The 17,474-nt window shown below is 35.9% G+C and overlaps 2 protein-coding genes across 2 annotated transcripts; both read right to left on the bottom strand.

Moving 5' to 3' along the window:
* Positions 1-1,520: 1,520 nt before the first annotated feature.
* Positions 1,521-6,365, bottom strand: LOC131942407 (keratin-associated protein 10-4-like). Its single transcript, XM_059302276.1, has 6 exons — positions 6,351-6,365; positions 5,526-5,538; positions 5,171-5,346; positions 4,307-4,469; positions 2,968-3,167; positions 1,521-1,778 (listed from the first exon to the last, which is right to left on the bottom strand). The coding sequence occupies exons 1-6, from the start codon at positions 6,363-6,365 to the stop codon at positions 1,521-1,523; spliced, it is 825 nt and encodes a 274-aa protein (XP_059158259.1).
* An 887-nt stretch (positions 6,366-7,252) lies between these two features.
* Positions 7,253-10,627, bottom strand: LOC131942403 (sushi, nidogen and EGF-like domain-containing protein 1). The gene is made up of 6 exons (XM_059302268.1): positions 10,586-10,627; positions 10,429-10,444; positions 9,997-10,145; positions 9,354-9,519; positions 8,149-8,345; positions 7,253-7,522 (listed from the first exon to the last, which is right to left on the bottom strand). The coding sequence occupies exons 1-6, from the start codon at positions 10,625-10,627 to the stop codon at positions 7,253-7,255; spliced, it is 840 nt and encodes a 279-aa protein (XP_059158251.1).
* Between the last annotated feature and the right edge of the window lie 6,847 nt (positions 10,628-17,474).

Here is a 17,474-nt window from a genome sequence, read left to right as displayed (position 1 = left end):
TTATATTTCAACTTAAAACACACATTTTCAGCAATGTTTTTATTAATTGCTTGTATGTTAATAAGCCCAATGCTATCTGTATTTTATACGTTTATTTTGCTTTGTTGTACAAAAGAAAAAAAAAATAAAGAAATATATTAAACTCAGCAAAATTTTGGTTTTATTTTTGAGTGCAGTACTGTGCTAATATTTTTTGTGAAAAAATGTTTATTTTTTTTTTTTTGGGGGGTTTTAGAGCTTACGGAAAAACTGGACAGGTCTAACTTTACACAAAAGCATTTAATTCAACTTTGTATGGGAGGACACTAAACAAAAATACTTTTAATACGGTATTTTGTGGATTTTAAGGTGCGCGGACCTTTGACCACAGGTGCTTTGACCATAGGGGGTTTGACCATAGGGGGTTTGACCACAGCGGAGCTTTGACCATAGGGGCTTTGATATAGTGCTTTTATAGCACATCTGTCATTTAGTTAACCATTTTATGTATTACATCTTTGACTATATTGTTGGCAAGTTTTGTATAATTTTTTATCCTTTTATCCTTTATATATGCTATGTATTTTCAAGTACATCTACATTATTTATTTGTGAAAATTGTTATATGTCGCATTATTTGTGTTTCATTTATATTTAAAATAAATCTATGAGGCCTAGCACCAGCCTTTATGTGGAGACTAAAATATAGTTCTTGGCTTTTTTTAAAATACATGTTAATTTCTATTAACGTACTCTCAGGAAACATGTATAAAATCGTGTTAATTGTATCACACCTATGGTCAAAGCCGGACGCGGCGCTTGTGATCAAACACCAGTTGATAGACCACCTGTGATCAAAGACCCTCTGCTGAGAAAACACCTGTGGTCAAACCCCCTATGGTCAAACCCCCTATGATCAAACCCCCTATGGTCAAAGCACCGCTATGGTCAAAGGCCCGCTGTGGTCAAACCCCCTATGGTCAAAGCCCCTATGGTCAAAGCTCCGGTGTGGTCAAACCCCCTATGGTCAAACCCCCTATGGTCAAAGCACCTGTGGTCAAAGGTCCTAGGACCGATTTTAAATATGTAGACGTCATAGACGTAAGATGGGGGAGGGGGGATAACAGTCATAGATAGATACATTTGAGTTTTCATGGCTTTTCAACAAACTGTCAACGATTTTAAAAACTATTAATCACGACACAGTCAAACTTGAAAACATCATTGCAAAATTGTACGATAAGTTCAGAATCCTATCAAAATAAACATACGTTAAAAAACAGTCATTTTAATAATATTATTGGTTTTTTTTTGGTTTTTTTAAATAAGCATAATTGTATTATCGCCGCTCAGTATTCTATTCTTAACTTGTAATCGCTCTCAATAAAAAAATACTTTTTTTAAACTGATAGTAACACAACACACCATAAGCTTATAATTAAACATTCACTTTATGCTAAATACATTTTTATAAACAAAAACAAAAACCAGCAAATGTTTAATTAAGATCACATTTATTACAAGCTCTAATTAGTCACTAATTAGTCGCTGTTGAGTAGTGCCGGCACACACGACCACTCCACACAGGGCCCAGCAATGTTACAAGGCTCAGGCACCAATGTGCAGGGGTCAGCGCACGGCACCGTGACCATCTCACACTCGTACCCGGGCTGACACCCCCCACACGGGTTGTTGGGCACGCACACGTGACTTGGTCTGACCAATAGAACACGGTCTCTGATTGGTTGGTTGACCCTGAGACAGACTTCGTCCACACGACATCCGCCACACTGGTCTTTCTGTAACACATGTATCAGGTTTTTATTGTATAACATATCTAAAATAAACCAGGAGTGATCTCCCCTAAACTTTCTCGAATATTCTTATATAAAATAACAGGGGATGGGAACTCGGGCTATAGACATGATTTTTAATCCATTTTAAATACTTAGTTTTAAAAATAGAATAAAATCTCGTAGACAAAAGAATTGCACACCAAGTGAACGCGAAATAAAAAAGTGCATAATAGTGCGCAATATTATTAGTACTTTAAAAATTTACATTAGTTTTTTGAGAAATCGGAAGTAGCGTAAATTACTACTTCCGGTCAACGAAAATTACTCAAAATTTAACAGAAGGTAGAGAATTAGATCTTTTACTTACATGTGAAATTTGATTTATTTATCTGAAATAGTACTCAAGTTATAGGCTTTTGAAAAATTCAAAGTAGGAAAAGTACCACTTCCGGTTATCGGAAAGCGCTCAAAAGTTGATACGGATCTACGATTTTGATAAAATACTTATATATGAAATTTCATCAACCTAGCTGTAACGGTACTCAAGTTATCGTGTTTACACACGGACACACACACACACACACACACACACAGACAGACAGACAGACAGACACACAGACATACGGACAAGATTGCAAAATTATGTTTTTCCGTATCAGTGAGGTGTAAAACGTCGAGATTTGTAAAAATCTCGATTTTTTTTTTTGCACGATTACAAGACTTTCTCTATACTTCGTATATACGAGAAACTAAATATAACATTCAAATAACACAATGCATAACTCAAACATAACGCAAAAGAAAAAGATCGGTATTTTTTTTGCCGATTTACAAACAATTAACTTTATCTCAACCTAGACTTAGTGAGCGGAGATAAGTGTATCTTATTCTCAATGGAATAATTAATTAGAACTTAGCTGTAACTAGATGAAAACTTGTTCAAGAAGGAATCACACTATCTTAATAGTTGGACGCTGATGCCTAATCTAATTAAAATTTTAATAAAAGTTATCAATTGATAATTTACTATAATAATAGACTTAATAATTCAAATACAACTCTCTTGATCGCGAAATTATATATTTCGTAATAGTAGACAGGGTAACACTCGTTCTGCTCATTAATACTATAAAGTTGAGGCTTAAAATTCCCTGTACGTACTCCTGGTATAAAATAGTGTTTAAGTACTCACCGGTTTACATGTAAACTTCTCTGTACATGGCGGAGCTAGGGACAACATAGGAAACTGTTGAAATGGTCTAGTACAGGTTGTAATAGGTCGACATTCTTCATTAGGTTTACAGGCTAAACAACCTACAGGGATGCAGGTTTCCTGCAAGGGGCAAATAAAGCCAGGTGTGCATTGTGCAGGTGATACCTGACAGGTGTAACCTGTGAAAGAAGAAACATAGCGTTACATGAGTATGTAATTTTTAATTCGAATGTTGTTGTTTTTGTTTTTTTTTGTATGTTATTTTATTTAACATTACGCTTTATATATTTGATTGAGAAGTTAACCAAGCATTGGATAAATAAAAATTTAAAAAAAGGATTGGATAAGACGTGCGGGTTAATTTTTAGCGCAATTTCCATTCTGGAGAATTGCGTTTATTAACCCGTCATTTCTGGAAGTATGAATGTATGAATGTATGGATGAATGAATGGATGTGTGTCCGCAGCTTTAAGTCGTATCTCCTCCTCAACGAAGCAATATAGAGGACTAGTTCCAAAAGCAATTATGTTAAGCAAGTTACGAGGATGAACAAAGGCCATAAAAATTCCGAGTTTCTTTCATGGATTTCCCGGAAAAGCCAAAAAAACTCGAAAAAATGCAGTTTTTGGCCCATATCTCGGCTACCAGACCACTTAGCGACTTGAAACATGTACCAATCGATTTCTGCCATAATTTAGAACAATATTGCCGAAGAAAGTTTTCAAAAATATCCTTTCGTTCGGTCACAAAAAATTTTTTGAATTAATTAAAATTTGGACCGAATTAGTAGGCGTTTATCCAACCACACCACACGCGACATCACGTTCAATAGCTGCGCCATCACGTTCAATGGCTGCGCCATCACGTTCAATGGCTGCGTCATCACGTTCAGTAGCTAGGCGCGCAATGGTTTTTAGTCAGGTAACTCTATTGTAAATAAAACATGTATTTTAACCAATGAGTTTACTAACCCTGCTATTGATTTACGCTACGACAGAGCTATTTTTAGATAACATAAGGAAATTGCGCTAATATTGTCACTAGACTTTTTAATTACCTTGTTTTTTTGGTCCAAAGCTAAACAAAACGATAATATTCTTACTTATAATAAACGAAATACGTTTTTTTTTCTTCATTAATGTGTGCACTTTTTTTCACAACCATACAGCATTTTTGTAATTAGTCTTAGATTGAACAGATCATTAGAACTAATTAATGTCGATAATCTTCACGCTAAGGTGCTTAACGTATTCATCGTACAGTATTAAACTTATCTATCGAGTGACATCAATGTCATTAAAACTTTTTGTGTGGTCACCTTTAGGACAGCCTCTAGAACACCCTGTAGGTGGTGTCGTCACTGGTGTTGTACAGACACCTTCGCCGCAGTTATGTAGACAGCACTTCTGTATGTCAGGACAGTCGCTGTCTGCAGTACAGACAGCCAATGGGCAGCTCTCGACTCGAAATTGTGGCTCGCGCTGTTAAAATAAAATCATACTATTTACAAATATAACATGAAAATAAAAATTCTAAATAGGTGTTATACCGCTATACAGTAGGCCTAAGTAGACAAATATTTATATTTTTTTGTAATAATTTAAAATAATGCGAACCTCAAAATGTTAACATTCCCCCCTTGGGAATTAAACCCTTAACTATTTTCATTAATAAATTACATTAAGCTTAAAGCAATAACATAATAAGAAAATCATTACAAAAAAATTAATGTGTGTTTTAAAATAATATCGAATTGGTTGAAATAAAAGAAAATTAATAACTTTTAACTGTAACCATAGGTTCATGTGCCAAAAAAGGTTTGTTTTTTTAATGAATAACTGTGTAGTAAGTCTGATTTTGTATTAGAGGTAGCTAAATCAATGGTTTCCACGCAATCGGAAAACTGCGCAACGTAAAACTGCGCAAAGAGTATAATGCGCAAATACAAATTCATTCTTTTAATACACTTTAACTTTGTTATAATTCGCGTAAAAATGTTGCCATTATTTATTTATGTCTATAAATACACTATTTATGAAAACAGAAATGCCCATGCGGACGGTTCATGTGCAGTTTTCCAGTTTTCCGATGCTCATCTTTCCGGCCACCGAAATCACTTGAGTGTTGAGTACACTACCTAGAAGTGAAAAGCTTGGTTAAAAATGTAATACATGAACCCAACCTTGGGACAGGTGCCAGGTTTAATCAAGTTCACGATCTCTATCTCACACCTGTTGCCTTCAAAGCCAGGTGGGCACACACAGGTGGGTACATCTAAAGGTGCTGTACACCTCCCTCCGTTAAAGCAATAGGAGTCACTGCAGTCAGGAAACCATGGGACTCGCGGGTCAATGGGCACTGGATGGACAGCATATTACATGGTTTAAGGTAGGTGAACTAGGTGCAGAATGTAGAATGTAAATTATAGTCATTAGGTTAGTTAGAATGCGATATAATCAGTGCTTGCCGAGGTCACAGAAACAAGTGAACTCAACCGTAAGGTTTTAAAGGAAACGTTACTTATAATCAGTACTTACATAGCTGTGCAATCTGAAAAAAAAAGATGTGCACATTAGGAATTACAGGTTATTAGGAATCACAAGCTTACAGAAAAAAAAAGAAATTGTTTAAAAATTTGTTTTCGTCCTATGTTATCTTTATCTAAGCCTGTTTTGAAATAAAAGCTGATTACAGAGACTGACTTACCGTAGTTTTAAAATAACATAACCCCACAAACACACCAACCTGTTGTAGAGAAACGTTTATCATGTTATTTAAAAGTGAATGTCCGAATCATAATGATGAAATAATTCACTTTAGCGTTAAAATATTCAGCACTGTATAAAGCGACACATTTTCGTTTTTGCGATAGGACTTTAAAATGAAAAGTGTGTATAACCACATTTAGCGAAACATGATTTCGTTAAAAGTTTTTTTTTTTTTAAAAAGGTATAAAACTATAAAGTTTATACTTTTGTTGAAGACTTTTTTTGTGAGCATCAATTGTCTAATTGTTTATCAAACAAAAGTAATGAAAGTGAGTAAACTAAATCTCAACATTTAACTCACCATTTGAACCAACTTACAAAGAGAGACCATCTTTCTAATGGATAAAAGAAATAACATATAAACACGTGTATATATTAAATCTGATAAAGATATACACACTAATCACATAATAATTTAAACATACCTTATATTATATTTTAAAGCAATTCCTTGTAGCCTATATGAATACTATGTCAGTGTCTAGTACAATTTTTTTATCATCAATTAATTTATGTCAAGGACGAAGACTAGACGCATGTAACCTTGAGTTATAAAAAGATCCTGTCAAAACTTTCACCTGTAATAAACCTGACCTTAGCCTCTGCCATGTCCTGTTTCCTGTTAAAATACGTGTTGGCTGGTAGGTAAACTAACGTCTTCTGTCAGCGTATGTTTAAAAAAGACGTTTTTTTTTAAAAAACATGAAGCTTTTAATCAAACAATCTGTTGAGATTTAAATCAGCAAATGAAATTGAAATAATAATAAATTAACCATTTCATAGAAACACACATATTTATGCACGGACATATATGTATGTACTCTGTTATGCTACTGATACCTAAAGCTAAACATTGGAGAAATGGTTTAAATCAATTTAAACACTTCACAACAGCAAAACATGGTGCTGCAATACTTGATTATATTTATCTTGTGTATATATAAGAGTGGGTTGTGTGCGTGTTTGAAACCGTGAGTTTGAGTGTGTGTTAGAGTTCATTCATGATACAATAAATTTAATAATAAAATTAATAATATAATACAACACAAACACTTGAAAAAATACAACTTTAGGTAATTTAATATTGTTTTTCAGTATATAGGCCTAAATAGTTATAATTAGTTCGCATACACCGGAATTTTTATTGTTTTGGATTACCCTCATTTAAATGTTTTTTTGTTGTTTTTGTTTTTAACCGTAAAAATAACGTTATCGTCTTATCCACAAACGTACTGCGTGGTCTAGCAGTAGAGTGCTAGGCTGCGAACCCGAGAGTCTCGAGTTCGAAACCGTGTTTAAATCAGTGGTACGGAATTTACTATCCGAAGGTTGCTTACCACGCTATCTCTTCATATGCAGTGTTCTCTAAAGCAGTGGGACTCATCTTCCCCCTTTGTCTTTGGCCACAAACGTGAAATGATGATGATGGACACACGTGAAATACAACATAAGCCACACCATTTCTATTATTGTTTTTATTTCTCATATTTTTAACATCAGTTGTCTTCTGAATTAACCAGGTCAGGGACACAGGAACTCTGAGTACAGTCCACAGTTCTGTTACACGGTACCGGCACATCCTGGAAGTTGAATATTTCACAAGGGTCCCTGCAGGGGAGGGCAAAAGTCTGGCATGTTTGTCCCGGGGGACAACCCCCGCAGTCGTCATTGGGGACACAGACGTGTCGTGGCCCGTCGTGGTTGCTGGTTGTGTTTAACTTGAGGCAGATCTGGTTCGTTGGACATCCTCCACATGGGTCTCGTTTCTAGAACAATACAGGTAATTCCAGTCAGGTGAAGTTGTTTCAACAACTAGACTCAAACCGTTAGTTGGATTAGCGGATGGGTAAAAAAGTTATGTAATATACAGGACTAGGGGTGCCTTGAACATCGATGAACAAGATGGGAGGAGCATCAAACATGAGGTGAAGTGAATTAGAAATTAGAAACAAATGATGGGGATATATTATACATTTGAGAAATAAGCGGGGTGAGATATGTCATATGAGGAACATATTGAGGAGATGGGACATAAAAAAAACATAGGAGTGGTGGTGGGACGTAGAACAAACACAGTCGACGAGATAGGAAATTTCGCCTCAAAAATTGAACGATACATATGAGCTCTTTGTAGACAATTTAAAAACACAAGCGCTCATGATAGTACAATACGCAAAACGTATGAGCGTATGACAGAACAATTCAATCACATATGGCCAAAAGATAGAACATTCCCAAAACATGAATGCAAGATAGGTCATTTGTTAAACATAGAACGGCAAAATATAGAACCTTTACAAAGCAAATGAAGTATCCCCATAGACTTGATGAACTTAACATGGAAAAGAAGAACATGTCTACCAGGTATAGCTCCGACTGTTCTAGCACTGACCTTGACACATTTAAATTTCTCCACACAAGGACGTCCAGCAGCGAAGTGCTGGCTGCCACATCTGCTGACCTGACGACACTCTTGGTCAGACTGACAGCTGACACATCCGTCTGGCACACACACCTCCAACATTGCCGGCAGGCAGTAGATGCCCAGCTCAGGTGGACACTGGGCCATTTGGAGTATACAGCTGTAACCTGTGGGGTTAAACACGGCAGGGTTTCTTTCAGAGATTTTTACGGGAGGTGGTTTTAAGGGAAGCTGTTAAATTCTTCGAGGGGAGGGGATTTCTACGATTGGATAAGTATATATTTTGTGTTTTAATTATTAAAATAAAATAAAATGTTCCTTGTAGTGGAGGATGAGGTGTGTGTGGGGGGGGGGGGGGGAGGGGGGTTGGAATGAGGTGGAAGTGCTCCTGGGGGAGCCAATAAAACCATATCCCGAGAGAGATGCCTGAAAGATACACTGATGACGGGCGTAGACATGTTATACATGTAACAATGCAGACCATATAATATATATATTGAGTTACACGTTATATGTATATTTTATTCTTTTAAAAATAGCATATTTAAATATTTTTTAGAATGAGATAATATTTAAATATATTTTATTTAGCTAATTCTGATAACTGCATGAGTATTAAAAACATCTTAAAACGATTAAAAGAAACGTTTTAAAATAAGCATCGTAATTTCTTTTCAAAATGTGTATTTTGTTGAAAGTCATATTAGCGTGAAAATAATAAGGGTATATTAAAGACATTATTATAGGATATCTCAATGTCCGATCAGTACTGGTTGGGAGATCAAAGACGAGTGTGATACCAACAACTCGTTATGTTAAACACATATTGACCAATTGGGTAGTGTGGGACATGGTTAAACACCGATTGACCAAAAATGGTTCTGTAAATGGAGAGCTGGATGTTTTCCCGAAAGACACTTGCCCGAATGCCGTTTGCCCGAAGGTCGATTTCCCGCATGGACTTACCTGAATGCGATAAATGCCCGAATGGACACTTTCCCGAATGCGACAAATCCCCGAATGCGACAAATGTCCGAATGGACACTTGCCCGAATGCGACAAATGCCCGAATGAAAATTGCCCGAAGGCCGTTTGTCGTAGATCCATGTAAATGACAATGTAAAACACAGAGAGACCGAATAGGGGTGATAATTCGTTAACAGTATAGCAATTACCTGGCTGGCAGCCCCCGTTACATGTGGGTCCACGGGGTAGGTCCCGAGGGTCAGTACACACACTGGAGCCACAGCTGTTCTGGCAGCACTTCTGCTCACCTGGGCAGTCTGGGTCAGCTTGACATAGTGGACTGGTGCATGTCGGGATAAAAGGTACGAATGGCACCTAGCAGGATTGTAACCAATGTTTATTTTGGCTGAATGGCTGACATGTGTAGGGTAGAATATTAAAAATAACTCTTCTTCATTCTACCTTGTCGTAAATATATATATATATATATATATATATATATATATATATATATATATATATATATATATATATATATATATATATATATATATATATATATATATTTATAATTTGCAGCCTAGAGATGAACAAAGTGTATGGCAGTTCAGTTCAACAATAAATTAAAATAAAGACGAAGGTTACCTATATTTCTTTTAAATAAACTTATTTTTTAAAATAATTTTTAAATTTTGAAACCATCAAGAATCACGCAGAATTTTTTTTTTTTAAATATAATAACTTCCAATATTGATGTTGAAAAGAATTATTTTTATACTACCAAGCTAATTAACCCTGACTGTTCAATTTATTATGAGACAAGCATAGCATGCAGGTGAATAGTTTACGTACCTCAGGGCATGTCCCAGGTTTGAACAAGCTGACCTCACAGAGGCGACCAGTGAAGTTGGGCTGGCAGACACACTGTGCCACGTCTAGTGGTGCCCAGCAAGAGGCTCCATTCTGGCACTGGACGTAACGGCATGGGTCCCTGGACCTGACTGATGGTAAAACAGGACAGACAAAACTTCTACAGGCTTTATAAAAATGTTAACTGGATCTAACTGTTGGTAGAGATACACATTGATACCCAAAGTATGCCTTACAGAGCAATAACATGGAACCAACTAAAGGTAGTATAGTAGAGTTAAAACCTAAAGGCCTACATAATCTTACACTACTTTTCTCTCGACTGCATTGTAGGTTCAAAAAGCAGTCACATGCCACATACATTTTCAGGATATTACGGGATACGACATTCTCCACTTAACAGTGCATACTTACCCGTTGTCGTAGATACCTGTTTTTGTAGAATAAAAATATACACAATGTAATACACATACTTAGTAGGCTACACTAAGAACAGTTTTAATTTTTAAATAGTGTATACACTGTTCTAATTATTACGTTTAATTACGTGAAAGATAAAATAGAAACTTACTCTTGAATTTACTGCATCTGTGATGACAATTATAGCGGTCATCACCTAATGTTAGACAGACGAAACAAGCAATAAAAATAGCAATTAAATTAAGAACTATATGCTATTTGATTTTGTGACAATGTCACAAGTATAAATATCGATCTGTTTACAGTAATTGATGTACGTTATGGTAAAATGCATTTAAATAATACTCACCGTAGTCAACAAAATCGATGCACTAATAGACATCCTACCAATGAACATAAAGAAACTGATCAAAGTTTTCGTTATTTTCACAGATGAATTTCAACTTTAGTAATTACAAAATATTGAGATAAATATCTCACGCATATTCCACTTGTTAAAACATGGCGAGTCTTATATCTAGTATCTAAAGTAAACGCTAAAATTACCTTGAAGAATAACACAGGTAAAAATAGTTTGCCCTTAAGAATTGTTCACACGTTTTTGTGTAAATTAAATGACACGAGTTTGTGCAGTATTTTTTTTCCCTGTCAGGATATAGATGCTCCGTATAGCATTGCATGAGTCTTGTAAAGTCTGGCAACGGTCTCATAATTCTAAGAAAACCGCCAAAAGCTTTGCAGCATTTCGACTTTTCTTGCGATATACAGTACCTGGATACGTTACACCCAATGGCGTCTAGAATTTAGGGGTCTTCAAACTTTTTCTTAAATATATAGAAATATATTTTTCAACCTGGTTACCCAATTAACCGCAACTGACTTAAATAAAAATTAGAGTTATATAGTAATTAAAAGAGCATGCATTTTGTTAAATATATGCTGTGTTTTTTGGTTTTAACACAAGTTAAATACAAATCATATGATTTATTTAACTTGTAGAGTTTAAATAATGTCATTGATGCTCGTAAAAGTGTGTACTCAAGCGTGGGTTACTGCATAATTAAAATATTTTATAGTAGAAAAAACGAAAGGAATGCACTAAAAATAAATAAAAAGTATTTACAATACATCTCACATAACTCGTAATCGAACTGCGATAAAATTACTTTTATTGAGTTACTTCCCTTTCTCATAACCCACCCATGTTGCGGTAACGGTGATTATACCTTGACCCATTTCCTTGTTTACGTTCTCATGCGCGGAGTGATCACTGAGGTGTGACTATAGGACACACCTGTCTATACCGGACGTCAGTATTGTTTAACTCTAGGGCAAATCCGTTTCCGGGATTGTTGTCGTTTCCGCGTGCGTTGTAATTATGGGATGGACTGATGAAAAACAACGATTGGCTGAAATAACTCTCGGTCGACACAAGCAAATAAGGAATGTTCTTTAATATTAGTAAACATTCGCCTACACTAATATCTTCAGTCTAGTGAAAGAAAAGACACATTTAAATTTTAAAATAAGATTTATCGCCCTTACTTCGTTTTGTGGACGCGTTTTGACAGTAGAATTTACCTTCGTTATACACTATATTTTTATGTCAGAGTTGCCTCCCATTTGCCCGTCAACCGTTCTTACCTCCCATAAATAACTCTAGTGTAACTTTCTCGTCTACATTGTATGTGCAGTACTGACCCCGTCGTTGTTACAAAAAAATGATTCAGCGTTTACTTTTCGTAAGTGTATTCTTTTGTTTTATTTCTGGTAGTTTACGTATTAGAGCAAGTTTTAAATGTAGTCTTGTATGACTTTATCGGTCACGTGATTTCTTAAATAGACGATTTGTTTGTGTGTGTGTTTAGCCTTGTGTGGCTTGATAGATCACATGCTTTGTTAAATAGACGGAAAAAATAGCATCAAGAGCCTCAAGCAGGTATGGTTTAGGGAAGAAGTATGGGTTTTCCTTGGGGTAAAATGAAGTAGCCTACTCTTTCACATGTTATGGTCCAAGGGTAAGGTGAAGTAGAATTTACCTGTTTCAGTGACCTCGGCATAAGTAGGGATCGCGTGGTCAGGTCTATGCCCAGCCACCTACTTTCTCTGACGTGAGCTGGGGTTGAGTTTTATGATTTCTATTATACCCGTGGCAGTACAAATGAAGAAAACTAACAAATACATATGTGTGGTATACACATGTATACTTATGCATGATGAGTTTAACTCTACTAAAACGCACCCACACTTGGTCTGCAAAATAAACACATTTAAAAATTAGCGAATTATGTACTTTTTTTTAAAATAATGACTAACTAAATTTAAAATTAAAATAAAAACTCATTATAATTCTAAAATTTAATTTAGTAAGCAGTCTGGCATTATTTTATTGTATAACTGTTAAATATTTTTTTGCTTATAGATTGCTGTTTTGATTGCAGAGGTATGTTTATAGATCTAGATTAATATAGGTTAATGCATAATATATGTACGCTGCCCATTTATCTTTTAAAGTCTACTTTACTAAATCAAATATTATCTAGCCATTTAAGTGACATTTGAAGTAGAGTTCCTGTTGTTTATTGCCTGATATACAATGGATATACATTTGCACGTAAATATTCATAAAAAATTACTGTTAAAGTCAACTTGACCCAAGTAATTATTTGAATTTTTCTCTATAGGTATACAGTCGTGAGTAATCAATTTTTAATCTCTTTTTATTTCTGCTGCATTATATACTCATAAACAACCACCACCCCCCCTACACACACATACATTTTTAAACAAATACACAGACACCCCCGCCATCTCAATCCTTATAAGTGTTGCTAAACATGTATGTTGATGTTGCTAATATGTTGCCATACATACACCTACCCCAGTGGGACGGGACCCATGTGAGAACTATGGATGTCAGAACGGCGGTACCTGTATGGCACCATTTGACGCGCCATCTTGTGTGTGTCCCGATGGATTTGTTGGACAATTTTGTGAAAGTTAGTTATTTTTTTATCTTACTAAACTATTCACTATATTGACATTAACTATTGTTTGTTTGCTACTATACATCAACTACTCGTGTAGTTTTATATTAATACGATATTTAAACATTTTTATTGAATTATTTTTTTTCACTAAACATCCTCATTAACAATATTTTACATTAAATTAAATTTAAAAAAATGTTTTACTGCTTTACTGTAACAGGGTGTGTAATAAAGTGTATAATTAGTTATTCATACGTGTCCCAATCACCCACCCACGCATATGATAAATAATAATGCGCATATTTTTTAAAATTATTTTTTTACACTTGTTATTGAGACAGAACGAATTATTTTTAAAAAGTAGTTGTGGTGAGGCTTATGATTGAGACATAAACTCTACTTGTTCTGCCCTGTCAATTTGGCCTATACTATCACAGATAAAATGCTTTAAATATTTCTACAAGTTAAACTAATTTAATCAAGAATTTTTAAAATATTTTTTAAATAATATCCTCATGGTTGTTAAATAGGTTTGCAGCACAAACACTGGTGTAAGTTTTGTGATTCTAATGAGAGTAGAGATTAACCATGCTGGACTCATAAAGATTATCCTTCTGACCCCCAGATATAGATTAACCCTTCTTGACTTACAAAACATAATCCATCTGACCCCCAGATATAGATTAACCCTGCTGGACTTACAAAACATAATCCATCTGACCCCCAGATATAGACCTGGTCAGTTTGTGTTCCCGTATTGACTGTGAGCCGAATGCTGTCTGTAGAGCTGTGGCCGTCTGTAGCACATGTATCCCAGTGGCTGTGTGTGTGCCTTTGTCGGCGTTAACTCAAGGTATGGATACGTTTGTGAACATTTAACTTATAGCAAAGTTTAGTATATTCAAAATTAAACTATATTTTAAAACCATGTGTGTGCTATATATTTAGTTCGTTCTTAGGAATCGTTCTTTTAGTTTACAAAGAAATATATCTAGTTAAATAGATTAGCATTACGTATATCTTTGTATTTTGCTAGTATTTAAGATTTTTCAATTTACAACAGAAAATGTAGATTTAAATTACTGAGAATATTGTAGGACCCTGTATTTAGCTAGTACTTAAGACATTGCTTTTCAATTTAGAACAAAGAACAGATTTTAAAAACTGATAATGTTCTAAGACTCTGTATTTAGCTAGCACTTAAGGCATTTCTTTTTAATTTACAACAGAAATGACATTTCAATAGCTGATAATATTGTAAGGCAGTGTATTTGGTTATAACATGGGGATTTTCTTCTTAGTTTACGAAAGCAAGAAGCGAGTTAAATAACCTAGCATTATGTAAATCATATCTTTTTAACATGGTTATCTCACAAGATATAGACATTGAGTGTACCAGACAGAGATACCTACAAGTCCTACTTGAGACCACAGACAACACGTCCTACAATCCGATCAAGTGTAGCGGACCTCAGGCCACACGGGACTGTCCCCTAGGCAGCGCTGTGTGTGTGGACGACCTGAGGGGTGGGGGCACCTGTTGCTTTGGGAAATCTATTCAGATCGATAACCCAGGGACGTGCCCGGCCGTAGAGGTAGGTGCAAGGAGAGGGGCGCTAGGGGTTATCCATAAATGACGTCACGCTTTTTTGACGATTTTTACCTCTGCCCTCCCCTTCCGTCACACATCGTCACAAAAAGCCCCCTCCCCCCCCCCCCCTTAAATTACGTCAAACCTCAGCCTTCAAACCCCCGCAAAAATGGAGTTTAATTTTTCTTAAAATATGATATTTCTCCAAAATCTTGTCTGAACTATGTCAACATAGAGTGTTTTAATCATTTCCTATTACATTTTATAAAAACATTTTTTACAACGCGAAATAACGGCTAAAATTAGTTTTCTAACATTGATTTTCACAACGTCTGACCCCCCCCCCTCTCCCCCTCATCACACACCGTCACACAATTACGGACTCCCCCCCCCCCCCCCTTTACGAGTGTGACGTCATTTATGGGATGACCCCTGGGGGGTATGGTGATAATAAAAGGATGTAACTTGTGCATTTTTTTTACACTAGTGGATTCAAGTAGTGTTAGTTTTGCTGTTGAGTAATACATTCTACAACACACTGAATGTTGTTAGTATAACTGGGTAACAATATCCTTGTCTAATATCAAACGTTATACCAATATAAATGTCGACCTAATATATTGGTTAGCGTCAACAATAAATAAAAAGCAATATATTGTTTTTAAATTACATAGTCTATGAAAATTAAATTATATGTGTATAGAAAAATGAAATTACATCCGTTACCCTAGGACTATTTAGAACCAGAGTTTAGATTGAAAAAATAAACTTTAACAGAAAAGAAATGATGTGGTGTGCATTAGTATTGTTTCGATAATGTCTTAAAGTTTTATTTTTAAATCTCCACATCACGTGTTTTTTAGGAGGATTCAGTGAGCACCTGTGGGGGGTCAGTCTGTTTTTTTGACTCGGACTGTCCAGGTGAGCAGAAGTGCTGCGACCACGCCTGCGGTTCCAGACAGTGCGTGGCACCGTCTAGTGTCCAGCCGAGTCCGTGTCCTAACGGATGCCCACAAGGTAAGGAATACACAGACAAGCCATTTACCACAAAGTAAGGGATACATAGACAAGCCATTTCCCACAAGGTAAGGAATACTTAGACAAGCCATTTACCACATAGACAAGCCATATCCCACCCCATAAGGAATACATAGACAAGCCATATCCCACCCCGTAAGGAATACATAGACAAGCTATTTCCCACAAGGTAAGGAATACTTAGACAAGCCATTTACCACATAGACAAGCCATTTCCCACCCCGTAAGGAATACATAGACAAGCCATTTCCCCTCAAGGTATGGAATACATAGACAAGCCATTTTCCACAAGGTAAGGAATACATAAACAAGCCATTTTCCACAAGGTAAGGAATACATAGACAAGTCATTTCTCACAAGGTAAGGAATACATAGACAAGCCATTTCTCACAAGGTAAGGAATACATAGACAAGTCATTTCCCACAAGGTAAAGAATACATGGAAAAGCCATTTCCTACGAGACGGAGTGGTCTAGCTGGACTGCTAACCCGTAAGTCTCGAGTTCGAATCCGGGTTCAAGTTAGTAGACCGTCCCTGAGTCCACCTAACTCTGATGGGTACCTAACTCACGTTAGGGAAAGTAAAGGCGGCTGGGCATAGTGCTGACCACACTATCTCTTCATATGCCGAGGTCACAGAAACAAGGGAACTCTACTTCACTTGCCCCATAGACCGTCAGGTTTGAAAGGGAACCTTTACTTTTTTAAGGACATAGACAAGCAATTACCCACAAGGTAACGAACACATAGACAAGACATTTCCTACAAGGCCCATACGATTGGTAAGGTTATAATTACCTTAGTTATAATCAGTACTGTGATGTTGAAATATAAATAGCTGCATTAGTAATAACAATTATATAATGAACGAATGTAATGATTCCTATTTTAAAATATTGTTTTAAAAATTAGACAATTCAACAAATTGACGGTTTTAGTTTAAATAAACGACTTATAATTAAATTATGTTTATCACTTGTGATTAAAAGTGTTACATCCCATACATAGCTTCAAAGATAGAAATATTCTAATAATCATCTATATCATAGAAGAATAGGACGGCGTGGTAGAGCGCTAAACTGCTAACCCGAAAGTCTCGAGTTTGAATCTGGGCCCAAGTCAATAGATTGTCCTTGAGTCCACGCAGCTCTCATGGTATGGGAAAGTAAAGTCGGCTGGGCAAACTGGGAACACAGATTCCTTTTATATGTCGAGGTCAAGAAACATATCAACTACTACCTGCCTAAAGTCTGATGATGATTCTTTAGTTGTATGATAGTAGTGCACATTCTGTACAACATTTCGTTATTGATCACTTCACTGAATACTGTTTAAGCAAAAAAAAAAAAGCCACTGGAAACATAATTTTATAAGACTACAGAACTGAGCCCTTTACAAAAACCCCACGACAGACAACAGTT

Source organism: Physella acuta, unplaced genomic scaffold, assembly GCF_028476545.2.
Source record: "Physella acuta isolate Inbredline_101_S28 unplaced genomic scaffold, ASM2847654v3 ptg000035l, whole genome shotgun sequence".
NCBI lineage: Eukaryota > Metazoa > Mollusca > Gastropoda > Physidae > Physella > Physella acuta.
The sequence above is the reverse complement of the archived record's forward strand: the minus strand, read 5'-3'. Positions and strand labels throughout refer to the sequence as shown.